Genomic DNA, 18,838 nt, shown 5'->3' on the forward strand with positions numbered 1-18,838 from the left:
CTAGCTCAGACCACTTACCCAAACTGAGTAAGCTAGACTACCAAAATAATTTTGCTCATATAACAACAAGTACTGTTGGGCTGTGCTGACATCTGTCAGTAAGGGCACGATTATTGATTTGGAGTACCTAAATAAGGAGCTGTGCATCACAGCCTTCAAAGCCAGGCAGTAATGCTCCCCTCCACCTCCCACAGAACCTTTCTTTTCAGAATTTCTTATTTTCATAGAAGGAAGATGACTACTACACTACATTAAATCAAGGTGATTTTAAATAATGCATTAGCGACAAGTAGTTCGAGGAATGCCTTGAAACCTGCTTTATAATATGCACTTAAGAGACAGTCCCTATTCATTAGAACTTCAGCACTTCTCTATGAATACCAAAGGGTGCATCACAGAGCTGATCGCCAGATACATTTTAAATCAAGCAAAGCACATGATCGGGGGAACATCAAACCTAGTAATTTGGGCTAAGGCAAGAAATATCCCACAGCAACAGCTATATTTAACTAGTATTTGGAAGCGTGGCTGCCAGGTATTCCTGTGTGTTTTGACTTTGTCCACATGAAGGTTAAGTTAACAACACTTTAAAAAAATCATTACCACCAACGCAAGCTAAAGAAGCCAACCACGCATTTTCTAGTAGAAGTTTCAGCGCTTGCCATATTAATCTTAAAAAAAAAAAGAAAAGAAAAAGACACCCAAGTCCTAGCTGCTTCACCCACAGTGCAGCCGCGATACCTGATTTGTAGGAAATGACAGGACACAACACAGGCAAACAGACTGGAGACTAGTTTAGAAAAAAAACAAAGATACAAGAGACGTGTTTTACCAATAGAAGAAAACACATTCCTGTAGAGGTGGGCACAGACAATGGAAAAGGATTTTTAATCTCAAGTTATATATATATTTTTTAATAGCTTGACACCACTTACGATGTCTAGGATCCAATACCTTTACTGCTGTAAATTTTAGTTCACAAGTAACTGCAAAATGATAAATCAAAGAAACATTATCCATACAAACGAGAACAAAGAAAAAATTTTTCAGAACCCTAAAGAAGCCTAAGAACCCCAACAAGACTGTGGCTCAGTAGCACATAAAAGTTAACAATTGGAAGAACGGATGCAGAGATACTGATGAGAGATGATTTACAGAACTGTGCGAAGCTCTGACAGCAAGAAACTGTTGGTATTAGCCGTAAGATAGATATGGGCTCGATAAAGTAACTCCCAGTGTAAAGTCCTCGAGGAGTTTATAAAAGAAGGCAAGTGCTGTGGTAAGGTAACGTAGCCAGGTAGCTACTCTACCGAGTAGGGCGAGCTATAAGAATATGCTCTACTTTAAAAAAAAAACAAAAACAAAAAAAACAACAACAACAACAAAGTATACACATGCAGAATCATTAAGTTAAATAAATAAATAAATAAATAAATATTTCTTTCCTGGTTTGGACGAAGAAGAGGTTTGGGTTTTCCGCCTAAGACCCCTCTTTCCACTCAGACGCCCCCGCATTCTCCCCCTCCACCTCCTTCCCCTCCTGTGCAGCACTGGGGGCCCAACATCCCCCCCGGATCCCCAAGCCCCCTTTTCTCCCCCCGCCGAGGACCACGGACGCCCCCACAGCGCCCCGGGCCCTCAGGGAGCCCTCAGGGAGCCGGATCCAGGTGAGCCCGCAGCGCGCCCGCCCCCCGCCCGCGGCACCCACCTTGCTCTTCACCTCCATCGTGCCCAGGCCCCGGCTGCCCGCGGCCCCGCGGTGAGGCCGGTTCATGCCGCCGGGAGGGGCCGCACCTCAGCCTCGTCCCCTTACTCGGCTCCGGGGGGCCTCCGAGGAGCGCTGGGGAAGGGATCGAGGCGACAAGGGAGGGATCGAGGCGGGGAGCGAGGCCCAAAACCGCCCGCCCCCGGCGCCCTCCGCCCGCCGCCTCCCGCCGCCCTCACAGCGGGGCCGGGGCGGGGCCTGGCGGCCGCCCGCACCTGCCAGCCGCGGGGGGGGCGGGGCCGCGGCGCCGAGCCGCCACTGCGCCTGCGCAGTCGGGCGGGGCCGCGCACCTGCCGCTCGCGGGCATGCGCAGTGAAGGAGGGGGGCGCGGGGGCGCGCACCTGCGGCGGAGCTCGGCGGGATTCCAAGATGGCGGGCGGCGCCCCGCTGAGGGGATGGGGGCAGGTGGGACGCGATAGGGAGGCACGGGAGGGTTTTTTAAAAAAAAAACAAACTCAGGGAGCGGGCGTGGGATGTGACTTGGTAACCTTTGGTCTGGAGGAGCTGGGTCTTGTGTGTAAATACAGGGCTGTGGCGGCTGGAGAGCAGCGCTTCGCCCCCTTCCTCCTCCTCCTCCTCAGCCCCCGTGCTGCGCCCGGCCTGGCCTCAGGCTGTGGAGCGCCCTCTGGAGCAGGAGGTGCCCCTGCCCCTGCTGGGGTATTAATCGTTAATTAATTAATCGCAGAATTTAATGATCTTTAAGGTCCCTTCCAGCCCAAACCACTCTGCGATTCCTTCTGCCTTCTGTGAGGAGCTGCCAGGTCCCGGCCGCCCTGAAGGCAGGGGGCGATGCCTCAGGTGCCCGGCAGCTTGGTGCAGGACGTGCGCCTGAGTTCGAGGATGTGTGCACGGGTTACGTGGAAGGTATTTACAGGTTACATAGAGAGTATCTGGAGGAGTGGGATAGAAGTTTGAACTCTTGCTCTCTGGATGCGTTGAAGTCCATCCTGGCTGCAGGGTTGTTGGAGGAGTTTTTCATTTTAACTACATCTAATATTGTGGGATCTGGTAACATGTCTGAATGGTTGGTTTTGTGGCCTGGTTTATTGGCTTTATACTGTCAGGAAATCATTTTTTTTCATATAAAGGCCTACTTAATTTCCTTGTTAAGGGACTGACAAACCTACATAATGGGGAGACCATTTACGTTTTACAATCTGAAGAAAAAAGATTTTTCATTTACATAATTTTGCGTATACAGGCAGAAAGCATGTAGATTGATCTAGTTATGTCAACAAACCTTTGAAATTATGTTTTTTCCCAGCGCATAAAACTGGTAGAAGGGAATTCAGTGTGAGGCATCCTCTTGTACGCTGTGTGCAGACTGCTTTCAGGAGTTCAAACAGCTCCTTGCGGTTGAGGCAAGGTGTGAGTGTCTAGTCAGTTCTTAAGTCTCAGCTGGTAATCAGTAATATTAAAAAAAATCCAGTACTGAATCACTTTTAAGTCGGTAATGTTTTGTACAGTTGATCTTGTCATGCCAAAGGCAAAGAAATTGCAGCTATCACTCAAGCCAAGTTGTAATTACTACAGAGGATATTGTTAATTCTTAAGTATAGTTTGCTGTCAGACAGTGTCTAGGCTAATTCTGGTCTTCCCATCCTTCATCTAGTATGTTTTGTTTCTACTCTGCAAGATGATGAGAATCTAGCCTGCAAATTTAGATAAAATCTGTGTGTTGTAAACAGAAGGCAATAGATTACAGCTACGTGAGCAGGACTTGGATAAAACCTTCCATTTTGTCACTTTGTAATTACAAAATTGGAAAGAGTTTGGACTACTTTCCATTTCTGTCTTCCACGGTGTGCTTGTCTTAGAGAGTTGTAGGAAAGCACCAAGAACATCTTTTCCAGTTGTGGATTTTTTTTTTTTTAAGCAATTGGTTTGCCATTTTTCTTTGGAGGAAAAGGGGGGAAGAACCTTCTGAAGATGATTTGTGCTTGAAGCCATCATGCAGTTAATTTTATTGCTATAGATTTATGGGGTATCGTCTAAGATAATTTTTTTCTATCTTGCATTCCTCGAATGGTTGGAGTTCCATTCAGTGGGTGTGGTAGCATGCTTAAGGAGTCAGGGCAAATTCATTTCAAGTCACTGAAACCAACCTGGTAAAATGTATTAATCACTGGCTTGCTTTCATCACGAGGAGCTGACGTGTGAGGAAGGAATGCAATAAACAATTTGATTTCAGATAAAGGTAGGGAGAGAGGCATTTTGTGCCAGGAGTAGCACAAGTTTATAGAGCTATTTTAGTCACAATTTCTGTAAAACCTATGACTTGATCACGACTATTCATGGCACCTTTAGTTTCAGCTCCTGTGAAGTTGAAAGACAGGTTGGGTTTCCTAATCTCTGGATAGCTGGGGAAGTTTGTGGGAGGACTCTTTTTTTCCTGTTTGTTTTCATGGGGAAATTAGTTCACTAAGTCCACCGTGGAGTATAATGAGATGCTTCTTTCCCATCTCAGTATTTCCCACTTTTTAATTGGAGTGGCATTCCGTACAGCCCTCCTGGGAGTTGAAAGAATACTTCTAAGAATAAAAAATGTCTACCAGCATATATTGACTGTTATTGATGACCTACCAAATCTTTTACTGTGTAACTCAGAGCTTATGCTCTTTCTACATTTAACTTCAGCTATTTTTTATTTATACAGGACAGTGCTTGCTCATTAGATCAAGCAGGTGGCAATCTGATTAAATACTGGAGTTGATGAGAGGTTTTTTTCTATGGGAAGAGAAGTTTTATTTTAAAATGATAATAAGGTCATATCACAGATTCTACTCCTTTCTTTTCACAAATAGAATTTGTAGGCTTTCTTTTTGATACATTCATCTTGTATAGCAGTTATATTTCCCTGCAAAGAGTGGAGTTCTCAAGAACAGTGTATATGCTTGGATAGCTTTGTTTTCAGAATGCTAGGGATATATGTGACATCAAATTGTTTTTCCTTTTCCCCTGCTAAATACAGGCAAGCCATTCTTGTTGTAGAGGTATCTGATGTTCACAAATGCAAATAATGTTGTAAAGCACTATTTATAGGTACCCACGAAGCCATGGAACATTACGTTCTGTTATTTTCATAATATTCTGTTAACTCTTGTGATCCTGGAGTAGGATCCCTGAATTTACAAATGTTGCATTATATAGAAAGAATTTGTGAAAGGTAGCTTGTTATATTTTATCTCCATGAAATACAATCCGTACCAACAGCACTATACAAACACAAGCACAAAGCTCATCAAGTAAACCCCATTACACAGCAGTTTAGTTAACTTATGAAGAACAGTAATATTTAAATAGTGCATGTGTGACAAGAACTGAGTTCTTATCCTGGAATTGTGACACTTGGTGCCATGTACATTTTAAGGGGGGGAGGGGGGATTTTTGTTTTGCTTTGCTTTTTAGTAACGGATGTATTTGTTTTTTAACTGCATATCTATAAAATGACTTTCAGCACGGAAGTAGTGATATAATAGTATGTAGCTTCTCCTGTATGCAAATCAGCAATACAATACAATCCTACCAACAGTACAGCGGTTGTATAGGTGCAAGTATATAGTTAGAAACCATGCTGCTGCTAGATCTGCGTAGGTCAATAGATAACACTTTGTTTCCTTCCCTAAGGTAGTATATGAACATTAGTTATTTATCTCTCCAGTACTCACTATTTTTGATCTAGAATTTGGAAAAAATATGATGGATCAGAGGAATAATTGCTCAGAATTGTCTTTTAGGCTTCCTGTTGGTAGAGTTTGGAATTTTAGTTTTGTCTTAAAGAGAGAATTAGATAAAAAGCTCCACTTAAACTTTTTGGAGTAAAGACTTTGCTTTTAAGCTTGTCTCGAAAGCATTTCCTGCTACTGGTGGATAAAAATGCCCCCTGCTAGCAGCTGCAGCCTGGAATAAATGCTGCTTTAAGTGCTTTCTGCTGAATAATGCGAACTTAACGCCTTTTACTACAAAGGAATGTTTTTAGACAGAATGGTGTTTGATAGATCTTAAAATTACTTGTGACTACCCATGGTATGCTTAACGGAGCAAATCAGCATGCTTTGCCAGTTAATTACCTATCAAACACGCAGGTAACATTTGAGCTTTAAAGCTGCCAAGCCGCTGTGGGTCCTGACAGTTTCATCTTTTACACATCGGGCTCCTGTTACACAGCTGGGCTGCAGCGTTGTTATACCCCCTCTTCCTGCGGGGTACGAGGTTTAAGCACTCGGCATGGTTTGGCTGCCAGCACTCGGCAGTGTTTGCAAACCTCCCGCGTTTACAGCCGCGGACGTGCTTCCCGAAACGTTGCACTTAGCTCCCGTTTCCTGGGCTCCCGTACTCTGGTCTAGGAGGAGGCTGCTCTCGGAGCTGCCAGAAGCAGATGTCCGGCTGCTTGGCGAGGAGGGGCTGAAGCGGGGCCGGCCGCGTGGCTGCCGGTGACAGCGGTAAGCAGCCGCACGGAGCACAGCGGCACCGCTCGCTGTTCGTTACCGGGCTCCGTGCCGTGGCTCCTCCCGGCTGCTGCTGCGGGCGGCGCGGGGCGGGGCCCGGCACGTGGGCGGGGCTTACAGCAGGCCCCGCCCCCGCCAAGCCCCGCCCCCAACACCAGGCCCCGCCCCCCGGCGGCGCGGCGGGAAGTGCCAGCAGGGGGCGGTGCGGGGCCGCGGGGCCCCGAGCCCCGTTTCGGGGAGCTGGGAGCAAGCGCCGCGTTCGGGCCGTGGAAACGACTGCAGGCTTTTTGTTCGGGGTGTGTTGCGAGCACGCGTGAGCGAGGAGAACCCGGTGCGAAGCTACGGAGTTGAAGCAGGCAGACGTGTATATGCTGACATAATAGGGCTGTCACTGCTTATAACCGAGTAGTACTGATCCACTGGTAGTAAGTGCAAATAGAAAAGGGCAAGCCGGGAAGAGAGGCAAAGCAATTCAGTTTTTCCATGCATGTCACATTTGGAAATACTGCGTCCATGTGAGTTCAGCCACTGTCACAGTCCTGTTCAGCTTTTAGAGCGTATTCTCTGCTTCTGTTGGCCCATCTTCTAGTTTCCCTCCTGAGTTTATAACACCGTGAACTAGAATTTCCAGTGCAGGCAGATGGATGTACAAAGAAGCAAAAACTCAAATGCTTAGAATTCTGGATCCATGTAACTACAGTTTAATCTTATTATAACACGCTCTCAGAAACTCTCGGTAAATATTCTTTATATAGGGATGGTGTGCTTGAACGTCTGAAGTTTGTTGTGTTACAGTAACAAAGGTGCCTAGCCAACGTATTGGTAATCTGTTTCTATGCAGATTACTTCATATTAATTAACATTGAAGTAGCATTTTAAAATGAAAAGAATGCAAAATAAAGAAGGGTGGTATGGAGAGACAAGGAACTGTTAGCATACATATTGCTTGCACCAAGAGCTGCAAGAAGAAGGATTGTTTTCTCCAGGTTAGCCTGGGGTAAAGGACCATATTAAGACTGCTAACTAGGTTATTAGCTGAGCTATTAGCTACTGCTAGTGTAAACAGAGGTATGGCTTACAGGAGCCTTTGTTAAAAGTCAGTTTAGTCTGGATCTTCCTGAGTAGCCTGGTCTACTCAGAGTTTTCTGTCTATAGTTCAGTTGGTTTAGAGACCGAATAAGAATGACTTAAGTCAGTACTTAAACAATAACATTGTTTAAAGTCAATCTGATAATTATTAAAATTGTTTAAAGTGAATCCGATTCTTCCAGAACACTGGTGTGGCTGGAACTGTCAATGTATAATATTTTTTGCAACTGTCCTGAATATTTCATTGCAGAATGATCTGTGTGTATCGTTGGCACGTGACTTGATGGATGTCAAGTGGCTGAATTAATATTTGTGAGGTGCTTTGAGATTACTGGAGAAAACATACTCGCATTTTTAATGGCCCTTTAGGTCTGAAAGACATCAGAATGTGTTTTATTTTTTTCTTCATAAATATTATAATGGTGGCAGCAATTGAGTATTTACTGCTTTTTATATGCGTGAGAATACCAAACATATGTATTTTTAAAGGAAATTCCAGAAGACTGTGAAACTAGCTTGTAACAATAGTTTTTAGGTTTGTGTCCATTGTTTTCAAGAATATGTAAATTGTTACATTATAGAACTCACTTTGAACCCTGCTACATAATTAGCTGCACTAAACATCAGTATTCAATTTGGAAAATCTGTAGCCAAGTGTTTTATTACAATTTCATGGAAAAGGAGAGAATGTGAACAAAACCGTTGAGCAAATAATCTGAAATGCAGTTAAAAATAATGAAAACCAAGCACCAGCCACATAAACACACCAGATGAAGACACAGCAAATGAAGATCATAAAAAATAAACTGGAATAAAAACACATATGACCAATCCTCAGCTGAACTAAATATGGACATCTGCAGAGGGAGCGATGGAACTTCGGTCATTTGCGTTAGCTGAGGGTGTGGTCTGTGCGATTTATTATAAGTCAAGAGGAAATGACAGTAACAGTAAAGGTTTCTTGGTCAACAGCAGTTGTGTAGGGCTCCTGCAGAGATTTGGTGTTCTGACAAACGTCCTCCTGCAAATCCAGTTAAGTTGCTTTAAAATAGCCCCTGCGTGCTCCACCCTGCTGCGTGGCTGGCACACTGAGACACGAGCCCGCGCTGTTATGGCTGCAGTGCACAGCCCAGGTTTTAGCATAGCCCTGTGCTGTGTGAGCTGATCCGATACAGCTCACGCTGCCGGGCCTGAGGAAGGAGCACGCAGCCAGCTCTGCTGACCCCCCTGTAAGACTAGTAACCCCAAGCAGAGGCTGGCCATGTGGCTTGCTCCATTTTAGACTGCTATAGCTGTATTTGCCAGGGGGATGCTTCTTCGAGCAGTGTGATAGATCTTAAAACCCTCAAATACCAGGAAAGGCGAGAGAACAATAAGTAGAGTTACAGTTCTTAGAATATGTAATGTTGTTACATGCACGAGTCCATGTATTTACATCTCCTTGCAGTTTGTCTTGCTAGGAACATCAGTTCTGCAGTTTGTCTTCTCCGTGGTGTATCACTGTTGCCTTTTTCAGCCCTCCAAGCACCTATTGGTTTCAAGATCAGGTATGAAAACCACTTTTACTTGCATTTCAACACTGTTCATTCTAAAGCATATTAAACCGAAAGTGCTTGAGTTATTTGTTCAGCTGACTCCATCAGCCCATCTGTTCTTGTCTCCTATTGCTCTCACCTTCATGTGTGTCTATTCCCTCCTGCATCTTCGTAAAACCATGCTTTTTTCAGTTATGTGAGAGATCTTCCCTTTTCAAGGCTTTCATTTAAGCAACGCCATCAAGTACTGTAAACGAGCAATAACTCTGCCCTGACAGGTTCTTGTGGGGGATCTGTGGTCATCTGGTGCTTTGGGAGCTTTAGCTTGCGTTTTATCCTCCTGAGACAGGATCGTAGGAAAGCCTGCTGTGTGTCCTAGGTCTTGCTGAACGTGGTCAGAAGGGGAGCAAACACGTTTAGTAATAAAGTTATCTTACAAGCACATCCAACTTCCGTACAGTCAGCTCATTTGCTTCGCGGGGAGCGTCGAGCTTCCTGTGCTGTCAGTCAATCAACTTGCTGACTCCACGGGGAAATGGCGAAAAAACAGGTGAAAGTGAAAGAGGGATGAGACACACCGTAATTAATACAAGGTGCTGTGCCCAGGGCAGGAACGCAGTTGTGCGTTGGTGTTTACAAAAGGCCTGGCAAGGCATTGTTCAAAAGAAAAGAGATGCGATTGTGTGGGTTCATATGGTGAGGCAGGGAACCTGGGAGGATCTCGTCCTGCTTTCTACATCACAAATTCACATCTTTTTGCCAGGCTTATGTGGAAGGAGTCCAGAAAACAAGCAGAAGGGAGCTCATTCTGGAGGAGCAGTGCCTGCCTGAGGAAGCAACGAGGTCAGTAGTGGGTGCAGCAGAAAGGGCTTGGGTTAGCAAAGAAGGAAACAGAGCGAACGACACATGTGCGGTAATAGAAAACCTCTGGGAGGACGGGATGGAGAAGGGCAAGAGGCAATAGGAGAAGGAAAGATGCTGCTTAGGGAAAGGCTGATGAGGGCTGTGGGAGGATGGTGAGGAGAGCAGGGGCAGGAGGGATGCCCGGGGGACGGGGGTGGGTGGCCCCGCGTGCGGAGCCCCTTTGCCCCGGCCCTGCGGCGCGGTGGGGCCGGCGCTGAAGCAGCTGGAGCAAGCGAGGGGGCGCTTGGGATGCTCCCTGATTAATAGCAGAGGGTCCGGGCCGTGACCGCAAGCTCGGCATGTGCCGGAGCCTCGCTGCACTTTCCCAGCCCCCCTGCCAGGATGAGGGGGGTCGGAGGGAGGGAGGAAGGGAGGCAGCGAGCGGGACGGGGCGATCGGCAGCCAGCTGCGAGCCAGCAGCGCTCCGGAGCCGCGGCTTCCTGGAAGCGGAGCCCGGCCGGGCGGCAGCCGGCGGCGATAAGCGGCGGCTGGCGGAGCCCTCCCGGCGGCACGGCCTCTGCGAGCCCGCAGGTAAGGCAGCACCTGGCCGCACCACCGGCTCCGCGGGGCTGCGGCTGGCGGCGGGGACAAGCAGGGTCCCGGTGCCTGTCCCGGTCCCGGTGGAGGAACGGGCGGCCGGGAGCCGCGGGGCAACCGGGAGGCACCGGCACCGCAGCGGGGAGAGCTGCGGGAAACCCACAAGGGCTGCCCGGCCCCTCCAGCGGGGGCACCTCCGGAGAGCCGCGAGCCGTGAGCAGGCAGGCGTCGAGCCCTGCTGCGGCAGCGGGGAGGTGCGGTGGTGGTTTAGCCAGGGGTGAGCGCGTTCGTGCCAGGAGACGCCCGGGAACCCCTCGGGAGGTGAATGCCTGGCTGGGGCAGGTGGAAAAGTCAGAGGAGCAGGGTGACGTTTATGCCATCCTGCGGGGGTTGTGTTTTGGAGGTGTCGCTGTACGGGCTGGTAATATTTTTGTAAGCTCTTTTTGACTGTGTAGAGGTTGTATTTTATTTGCTCATAAATATGGATTGAGGTTTTGGATCGTGGCCCGGTTACGTTTTGCTTCAGACAGAGTTTACTTTCCCCTTTCAATAAGTTTTAAATACGTTGGGCCATATGGAAATTGACTTGTTCATCAACCCAAGAAAGCTGAACGAATTTGGAAAATAATGTTACATAATTCTTGAGCGTGCGAGTATCGAACCAGAGTCAGAGCAGCAGTACTCAAAACTCCCGATTCAGTCATTCACTTAGTTGGTAACAAGACTTAATCTGTCTCTACCAGTGTTTTCACAGCTGTAAAATGGGAGCTACACCTTTTAATGAGGGGCATTACATAATCTTTTTGGAAAGACTTTACTGAAAAAGAAAAAGCATAGTAATGATCATTTTAGATTGTGTAAGGGTGGTAAACAACGCAACATACATCTGAGGGAACGTTTTATGTTGAATGGAGAGGTGTCTGAGAAAGATGTGGTGTCTAGTGGAACACGAACATTAGGAACTTCTCTGTAATGTTCATTTCTCATGCAGTTGCTCAGTTACATGCTGCTGCTCTGAATTCTGCAGAGTGGATGACATAAGCACTACACGTAATAGTGCCCAAATGGGAAGGAGGTGTTACCGAGTAGCAGACCAAGCCCACTTCGTGCCCCACGTCTAGAGAGAAACTTATCAGGGATGCAACACGTGCGATATGGTAGTGAACAGCTAGCTTGTTAATTTTTTCTGCCAGTTAGATTCTGAATATTGTTTAGAGGAATGAAAGGGCGTCCGTGAGACAACAGGTTGTGTGTCCTATCCTGTGCTCAATTCTAGAGTCAGTGACTGAAGTGAAGGAGTGGCATTTCTGTTAACAGCACGAAGCCAAGAATGGTGAAATATAGGCCAAACAGTGAGTTATGTAATGCTATTCCCTAAAGGGTAGTATAAAGACGAGATGATTTCCTTATGTCAAGATGAAGAGCAGCAGCAGAGTTGCTCTGCAATTTTCGCTCCAGCCCTGGGTTCCTTAGGATCAATCCAGGCAGGGACCTGAGACCCCGTAAGAGCAGATCAACCAATGTCACTTTATTCCCTTCCACAGCTAATTTCTCTGCAAATACTCCTTTACAATGTGCTTATAAAGAACCTGAGAAGTGGAGTGGGGCCATTATAGCTAAAAAGGAAGTCAGTCTATTGGGAGGGGAAAGTTACAATTGTAATGTGTCTCTCTCGAGGGCTTGAAGAATGATAATGTGGAATTGTAGTGCACCAGGACAAAAGAGAAAGTTATAGAAAGTATAGAAAGTTATGTAAAACAAAGCAAGGGAATGAGACATGTCTCAGACGGGTTGTTAATCATGCCCTTTGGATGAAATAAATAGTGAGGCTACATTGGAAGAGTAAATATTTTATGTAAAATAGTGGGTTTAATATTAGTTTAATATACACACTTGCTCTTAGCCAAAAGACTGAGAAAAAGGGAACAGACAGAGTTGAATTATCCAGGTTGTTATTGACCAGAACTGGATTTTGGAAGGTGACTGGCTGGTGACAATCCAAAATTATACAGACAGCAAGTCTTGCAAAGACCATCAGCAGGCCTTTAATGACTACAGGTGCTCAGGGTCCTGGGTTTAATTCTGATCTTAAGATGACGCCTCCACTAGTCCAAGAGGGACATAAAGGTCTGTTTCTGACTTAACAGTTTTTATCCACTTTCTCCAACTTTTCCGTTTCTGTTGCCAGTTTATTCTCCCTAAGTGCAGATTGCTTTAAACCAATATGTCTTCAAAGACATAGGGCCTGAAACCATAATTTCTATTCAACATTTTAGGAAAAAAAAAAACAAAACTTGGTTTTCAGCCAGTCAGTGCATTTAATCATTACTAATTTAGAGGATCAGAATACCAGACGATCTCGCTTTCTTTGTCACTAATACAGAAAATACTGTAAGTGTAGTTAACAAACCATTTTGTATGTAATTGATCTAGGTTTGAACTTGGCTATTTCTAGTTAAATAATGAAATCTGTTTCATGGGGAACTTAAAATGCGATTATTGCAAAAGTAACTGTGTCAGTGATATTTTCTTATCCATCAGATATGTTCTTTCCATTAATTCATCCCTGATTTGCTTGATGGAGTATCAAAAATCTATTTTCAGTATTATTTTTTTAACTCCTGCTATTTCAGGCTGAAAGTGCAGTAGTCCTTGCAAACTGCTCTGGTTCTTACATCATGGACTGAGATCCACCGTAGTGTTGACATCTTATGGTGTCAATCTCAATTGAACTGTAAAATGCCCCTAATAACTTGCTTTGGAGTATAGTCTTACAGATTATTAGAGATTAAAAAAAAATGTTCATATGCTAATTTACAGCCCCAAGTTCAGTTTGCTAAGTTTTTATTCCTGTTTTTCTTTCCTTTCTCTATAACTAAATTGTTCAGACTACAGATTCTGAGAATGCTGGCAAGCTGAAGCTGGGATCTCTAAAACATAAACAAAGTGTTAATAGGTTCCTATAATTTCAAGTAAGAAAGATCTGTTGGTCCTCAACAGCTTACAGAGCCAAGGACTGCATGCATCAGTATGGGCAACAAGCAGTAGAGGCATTCACATCTAACAGACACTTCAGACATTCTGGCCTTATGTGCTCCTGACGTATCTCATCTGTAAAATGGTGATAGTACAGTAATGTTTACATAGTATTGGAGAGATGATAAGAAATCAATATCAAGCGTTCTGAACGATGTAGGGCAAGTTACGTTTATGATTAAGAATGAACCTTGTTCCTCTTAGCTGAATACTTTCCTCACATTTTTCATGTGGTAGGAGCAGCAGTAACAAAGCACTCATCATTTTATTAAAAAAAAAAAAAAAGCTCATAGAATGTGTGCTCACAACAGTTTTCTCTAACCATTGTAGGAACATTTTAAAACTTGTACTTTTAAGCTATGCATAAGTATTGATAGTTAACAGTATGTGCGCCTATGAAGACGGAAAGGGTTATACGATTACATGTGTTTGCAGATCTCTCTTTGCTTCACATTCTTGCAGACCAGAACAACAACATAACTTTCTTCTTTCAGGATAGTTAATGTTCTGGCCCAGAATTATAGCACCAGATGTGTTGCCACAGAAACAATTTAAAAGGAGAAGGAATCGCAAGCGAGTTGTCTTTCTAATGGAAAATGTAAAAGCAGTATTAATGTTTTAGAGCATGTCATTGGTTTTCTACGTGTGTTATATGTTTGTGCATGAGAGAATAAGGAAGAATTGTACTTTTTTTGTTTTGTCCATCTGTTATTGTTTTAAAAGCTCTATACAGGGTTGAAAATTGAAAAACACTGTATTATGGGCATGTTACATACCTCAGAGACACTTTTTATTAAATCCTGATTCATTTTTAGAAACATTTTCCTTGAAAAGTGTGCAGTGTGCTTGCAGATTTACTTAGCTCCACTTGCGGCATGCTTTGGAAAATATTTCCAGTAACAGTTGTTTCTGTTAAAGTAAGGAAACATATTCAACTATATAAAATTATCCCAGATTTTGATGCTGAGAATTAATAGCACATTCTTACTTACTGTAGTTGACATGCTGATGAAAAGAAAGAATGTATATAGGAAATATTTTGATTTAATCTTGCCTAGGAAGGCTTAAAGCAACCAGAGCCCTGGATTTTAGCTCGCATTTCTTTTACTCTGAATTGTTGCCATAGGGTACTCTATTCAGCATATTGTTTTCTCAACTGTTATGAAAATATTCATCTGGACAAAATGCAACATAAATTGCCTTAATATCTCCTTTTCACTTTGACCACAGAAGGGTATCTTTTTTTCCTACCGTTTTGTACGCTGTTTGGGGGTAGAATAACAAGAAAAACATCCATGAAGGCCAGAACTGCAGCAGAACAGGTTGGCGCCTATAATTGTATTGGAAACTCTGCAGATATGGATACATCTTGTATTTACAAAAGGAGATTTTTCTTGAATTTAGGCTGATTTTATTTAATTTAAGAAAAATGCTGACAGAATTGTATCTGTACTAGGATTTCATTTTACTCAAAGACTTGTCATAAAATACAGTGTCTGTAACTAACATTGGTGGGCATTTCTTTTATGAAAAGACTGAAAAAAAATCTTGTATGACTTTCCCTGAAAAATCAGGGAAAAATTTTTTAAAAAGGCCTTAATCCACACATGGAGACTTGTTTCCACAGTTATTTGTCATATATGCTGTTGGAAATTATTTCTCCTTGCAAATTTTGAAATACAACTGTCTGGGTAGATGAAGAAAACATAATTGCATTTATCTTACCAAAATTCAGGGTGAAGCTCATGTTGTTTTGAAGTGATGGAAAAACATGATTATGTGCATCTTTGTGCATAATGCTAACTGGTGATTTTGGAGGATAATAAGCATAGACTGTTATCCTGAGGAGCCTTTTTTATTATTTATTTATTAATTTATTTATTACTTGCTCTCTGTGAAATACGTATTTTTTAAATCTTATTTTACAGTGTAGCACTGCTTTTTGTATAACCATACTTTTAAATGTGTCTCAGTTTGAAAATACATATCTTATTCCCTTTGTTCCTTATCCTTTATACAACTCTAGCATTTTTACTTTTCCATTGTTGAAAATTACTTATAATAGAAGTATTGGAATATGTCAATGTATACAGGAGTTATGAACAGTTACGTAAGCTTATGAAAAAATGTTCCACCTCTTTATAAGTGTCCTACAGGAGTAATCTTTTGAAACCTATCAGTTTTGGAATTAGAGTGCATACCATGTCACACATTTGAGTTTTGGCAGGTTCACAGGCACGTACATCACCAAACAAGATGTGCCATAAAGATAAGAAATGCATTTCTCTCTTGCATTCCTTTTTCGGGCAGAGCTCCAATTTTGGGTGTGGAAGGAATGCAGAGCTGGGCCTAGCGCTTGTGGCTGCACAGGTTAGGAGTGAACTTTCAGTGTAAAATCTGGATCTGAAAATGCATCCATATTTTGCTAGAAGACCACAGTTATTTAAATCCAGGTTTCTGGTTTGAGTGTTCTTTGGGGCTGAATCAGTCCTTGTTTGCAAGCTGATCCAGACATCCCCGTAATTAGTTCACATCCCTTCTGTTTGATTCCATGAGGAGACAGGTTAGTCTGTCTTTAGGTGGTAGAGATTTCCCAGACAGATATTGTAAACTTGAAATATAGGTACTTGTAATTTTCTTTAAAATGTCCTTTGGGCCTGAAATTTCTTGTGCTTGGTTTCAATCCAGTGTTGAATAAGACTGGAAAGTCTGAATAATGTCAGTTCAGCTGCATTTGAGTTATTCAAGTGCATTTTAAAAATATGTACTTTCCACTTACATTTTTTCCATAATTCTTTGCACTCACGTAACCTCTGTCTTATTATTTAAATTGCCACAGACGTGAAGAGGAAAAAATCATTCTCCAGTACCAGGACTCAACAGATAACCAAATAGGGAGGCAGTTGAAAGACCTCAGTGTACTTTAAAGTCATAATGTTTACTGCTTTATTGTTAGCATGAATAGGTTTACATTTCTAGTAGTGCAGACAAAATACAATATAAATAACTTCCAGTTTTCCTGTGCACTGCATTTCCACAGTGTTTACATTCTGAAACTGAAATTTTGCAAGAAGAGTTTGGGTTTCTCTGGATTGTGAGGAAGGATTTTATTTGATGAGATCCGTAAAGTCAGAGTGGTAGGCCATAGTTTTCCCAAAGATTTGATGCACGTTCCAAATGCATATGTAGCTGATGGAGTGGTTATTACAATGTATTTTCTCATTTGTGTGAAAATGTGGCTAATACTTGATCTATACAGAAAACTCGTAGACTTTTCTCAAGTTGGAAAGATTCATAGCTATTTAGCTGGTACCTGTGTACCTGCTGTGTTTTGTTTGTTTTTATAGTGGAAGATAAAAACATAAATGCAGTTACAATGGATGGATCATGTTCAAAAATGCTTCAGTTTAGTTCCGTCAATAACATAACAGTTTTAACATCACTGTGTTTGTTAACTGAGCATTAGAGTGTGCCTTTTTCATGCTTTTAGTACATTAGTTTATGCATAGACTTCATGAAAATCTGTCCCTATGCTTTTGTTATTCAGCGTCTGAAATGGAAGCCCACAGAGTGATCTTGAAGGTACTGGCACCTTTCAAGGGAGTCCTGTATGTAGAAAGCTGACAGGAAATACTACTTTAATTAACCACAACTCCCACTGAAACAATGGACCTATCCCTTGTGTAACTCTGTTGAAGTCATTGGATCTTATTCCTAATTCCACTGAGGCCGAGTTGTGCCCCTCCCTTTTTCTGAAGTGTTCACATGCCAATGTGTTGTGCAACCAACATAATTTGTTAACAAATGAAGAATTTAAATAACCTTAAAAAATCAGTGCAGGCATCCCAGCAGCCTGTAAACAAACATCAGAAGTACAAAACAAGTAAGTAGTGGTGTGAAGTACCTTAAAATTGTTTGAGCACAGGTTCTTCAAGAACAACACAAGTCTAAGGCATATATGCTCTGAAAGAGAAGGTTTGGAAAAGATCATGTACTGCATCTTCTGGTAAATCCAGACATAGTTTCTGTATCTACACAGCCTAGCTTTTGTCTCCAGAGCTGTAGTAATACATGGTGAATCTTTTCCCACTGTGTGTGTGAATTTACTTGCATCCTAGTTTAATTTAAAGCAATGAGCAAGTATACTATGACCTCTAGTCATAGACCTCTCTCTCAAGTAAACCAAGTCGTATGGAGCAAAACGCCGTTTTGTCTGTTATAACATTGAATGGACTGTGTGTCATTGCTGCTGTAAGCGTGTCTGGATTTAATTCTGGATCTGGATTTGTGTATTGCTGGGATTGCTTGTCAACACGTATATTGTATCTGAATGGCCTTTTCTGAATTTTGAAGAGTACCCAAGTGATTTTCTGCCAGTATGGTCTCCAGGCTGTGCATTCTCAATGATGATTCAGTAGAGGATCACAAATGTGAGTTCGTAAGGTCAATGATCCATGTGCTGATGTTTGGAGGGTCATAGTGCAAGTGTGGGAAAACTGCCAGGGGTTATAAAACATCACAGGGACATACAGTTCTATTGACTGCCTCTTCAGCCAGGCATGGTTCTTCATTAATGGGAAGGCTTATCCCTGTGAAGCTTATAGTGCTGTTCAGCATTCTGGATGCTGCTGCCATCATATCAGGCTCATCTGGCAAGATGTGTGGTATCTGTCTTTCACAAATCATGCCTGTCCGATGCCAGAAAATCAGGTCATTACACACATTGTTTATTATCACTGGAATCATAACAATACTGTTGTATTTAAGTGTTTTGCCTGTGTGCTGTCCTGAACTTTAAAGCTATTTGACAGTGATCTCATCTATCACCAGAACTCCTTAAATTGTCAGTCTAGCAATAGCTACATGAACATCAACTATGCATTTGGCCATCTATTTTTGTGTTAAATCTCTTTGCCCCTCCAACAACTGTAACTGAATACAAACCTGATTGTCATTTTCTTACATACCATGTTTTGAAGGTGACTGTTGTTTGACCTTGTTCTGTTTGGACATTGGAAGCTGATGAATTAAGGATCAGTATGTACAGTGACCCGGTTGACACCTTGCGTCTTTTGCTCATTGGTCTTGGGTGACAGCTCTTCATGCTCTTGAGTCAGTGTGTGCGTTAGCATTCTAATTCACTTCATCCATCTTGAAAGGGAGCTAAGAGAACTTGCTTACAGGGGGATCTGTTTTTTGAAGTGGTGCAATCCTATTCTGCAAGGGTGGTCTGAAGTGTAATTGGCTTGTAGGTAAGTATTAAAGTCTGGGTAACGTAGATGAAGTCAATTTGCATCACAAAAATAGTTACTATTTTATGAGGCATGAAGGATTTACCCACAGATTTTTTTTTATAAACTGAGGATTTTAATTGCTCTATACTTGTCTTGTAGCCATAGTAATCTGTTCTGCGCTTAAATGTAGTACTGCTGTATCTTTGTCTCAGATGAGTTTTTTTAATGGTATAGCCACATGACATTAAAAGCGTTTGCAGCTATATTGATATGGCAGAGTTGTAAGCCAAT

At 42.9% G+C, this 18,838-nt stretch overlaps 2 protein-coding genes across 7 annotated transcripts in view; one reads left to right on the forward strand and one right to left on the reverse strand.

Moving 5' to 3' along the window:
- Window positions 1–1,976, reverse strand: part of PARD6B (par-6 family cell polarity regulator beta) — a 28,012-nt gene extending 26,036 nt beyond the window's left edge. For all 3 annotated transcript variants that reach the window (XM_083801418.1, XM_083801416.1, XM_083801417.1), the window contains exon 1: window positions 1,709–1,976. In XM_083801418.1, coding sequence (XP_083657544.1) covers window positions 1,709–1,774 — 66 coding nt within the window. In that variant the 5' untranslated portion in view covers window positions 1,775–1,976. The remainder of the gene's footprint in view (window positions 1–1,708) is intronic.
- A 103-nt stretch (window positions 1,977–2,079) lies between these two features.
- RIPOR3 (RIPOR family member 3) overlaps window positions 2,080–18,838 on the forward strand; it is a 58,619-nt gene continuing 41,860 nt past the window's right edge. Inside the window, exons 1-3 of one of the 4 annotated variants that reach the window (XM_083801401.1) lie at window positions 2,080–2,170; window positions 8,750–8,849; window positions 9,601–9,680. The gene's annotated coding sequence lies outside the window, so the exon portion shown is untranslated. Of the gene's footprint in view, window positions 2,630–8,749; window positions 8,850–9,342; window positions 9,388–9,600; window positions 9,681–9,848; window positions 10,272–18,838 lie in introns of those variants that run through there. The other 3 variants (XM_083801400.1, XM_083801402.1, XM_083801399.1) reach the window with 3 other exon arrangements.

Source organism: Anser anser (genome assembly GCF_964211835.1).
Source record: "Anser anser genome assembly, chromosome: 16".
NCBI lineage: Eukaryota > Metazoa > Chordata > Aves > Anseriformes > Anatidae > Anser > Anser anser.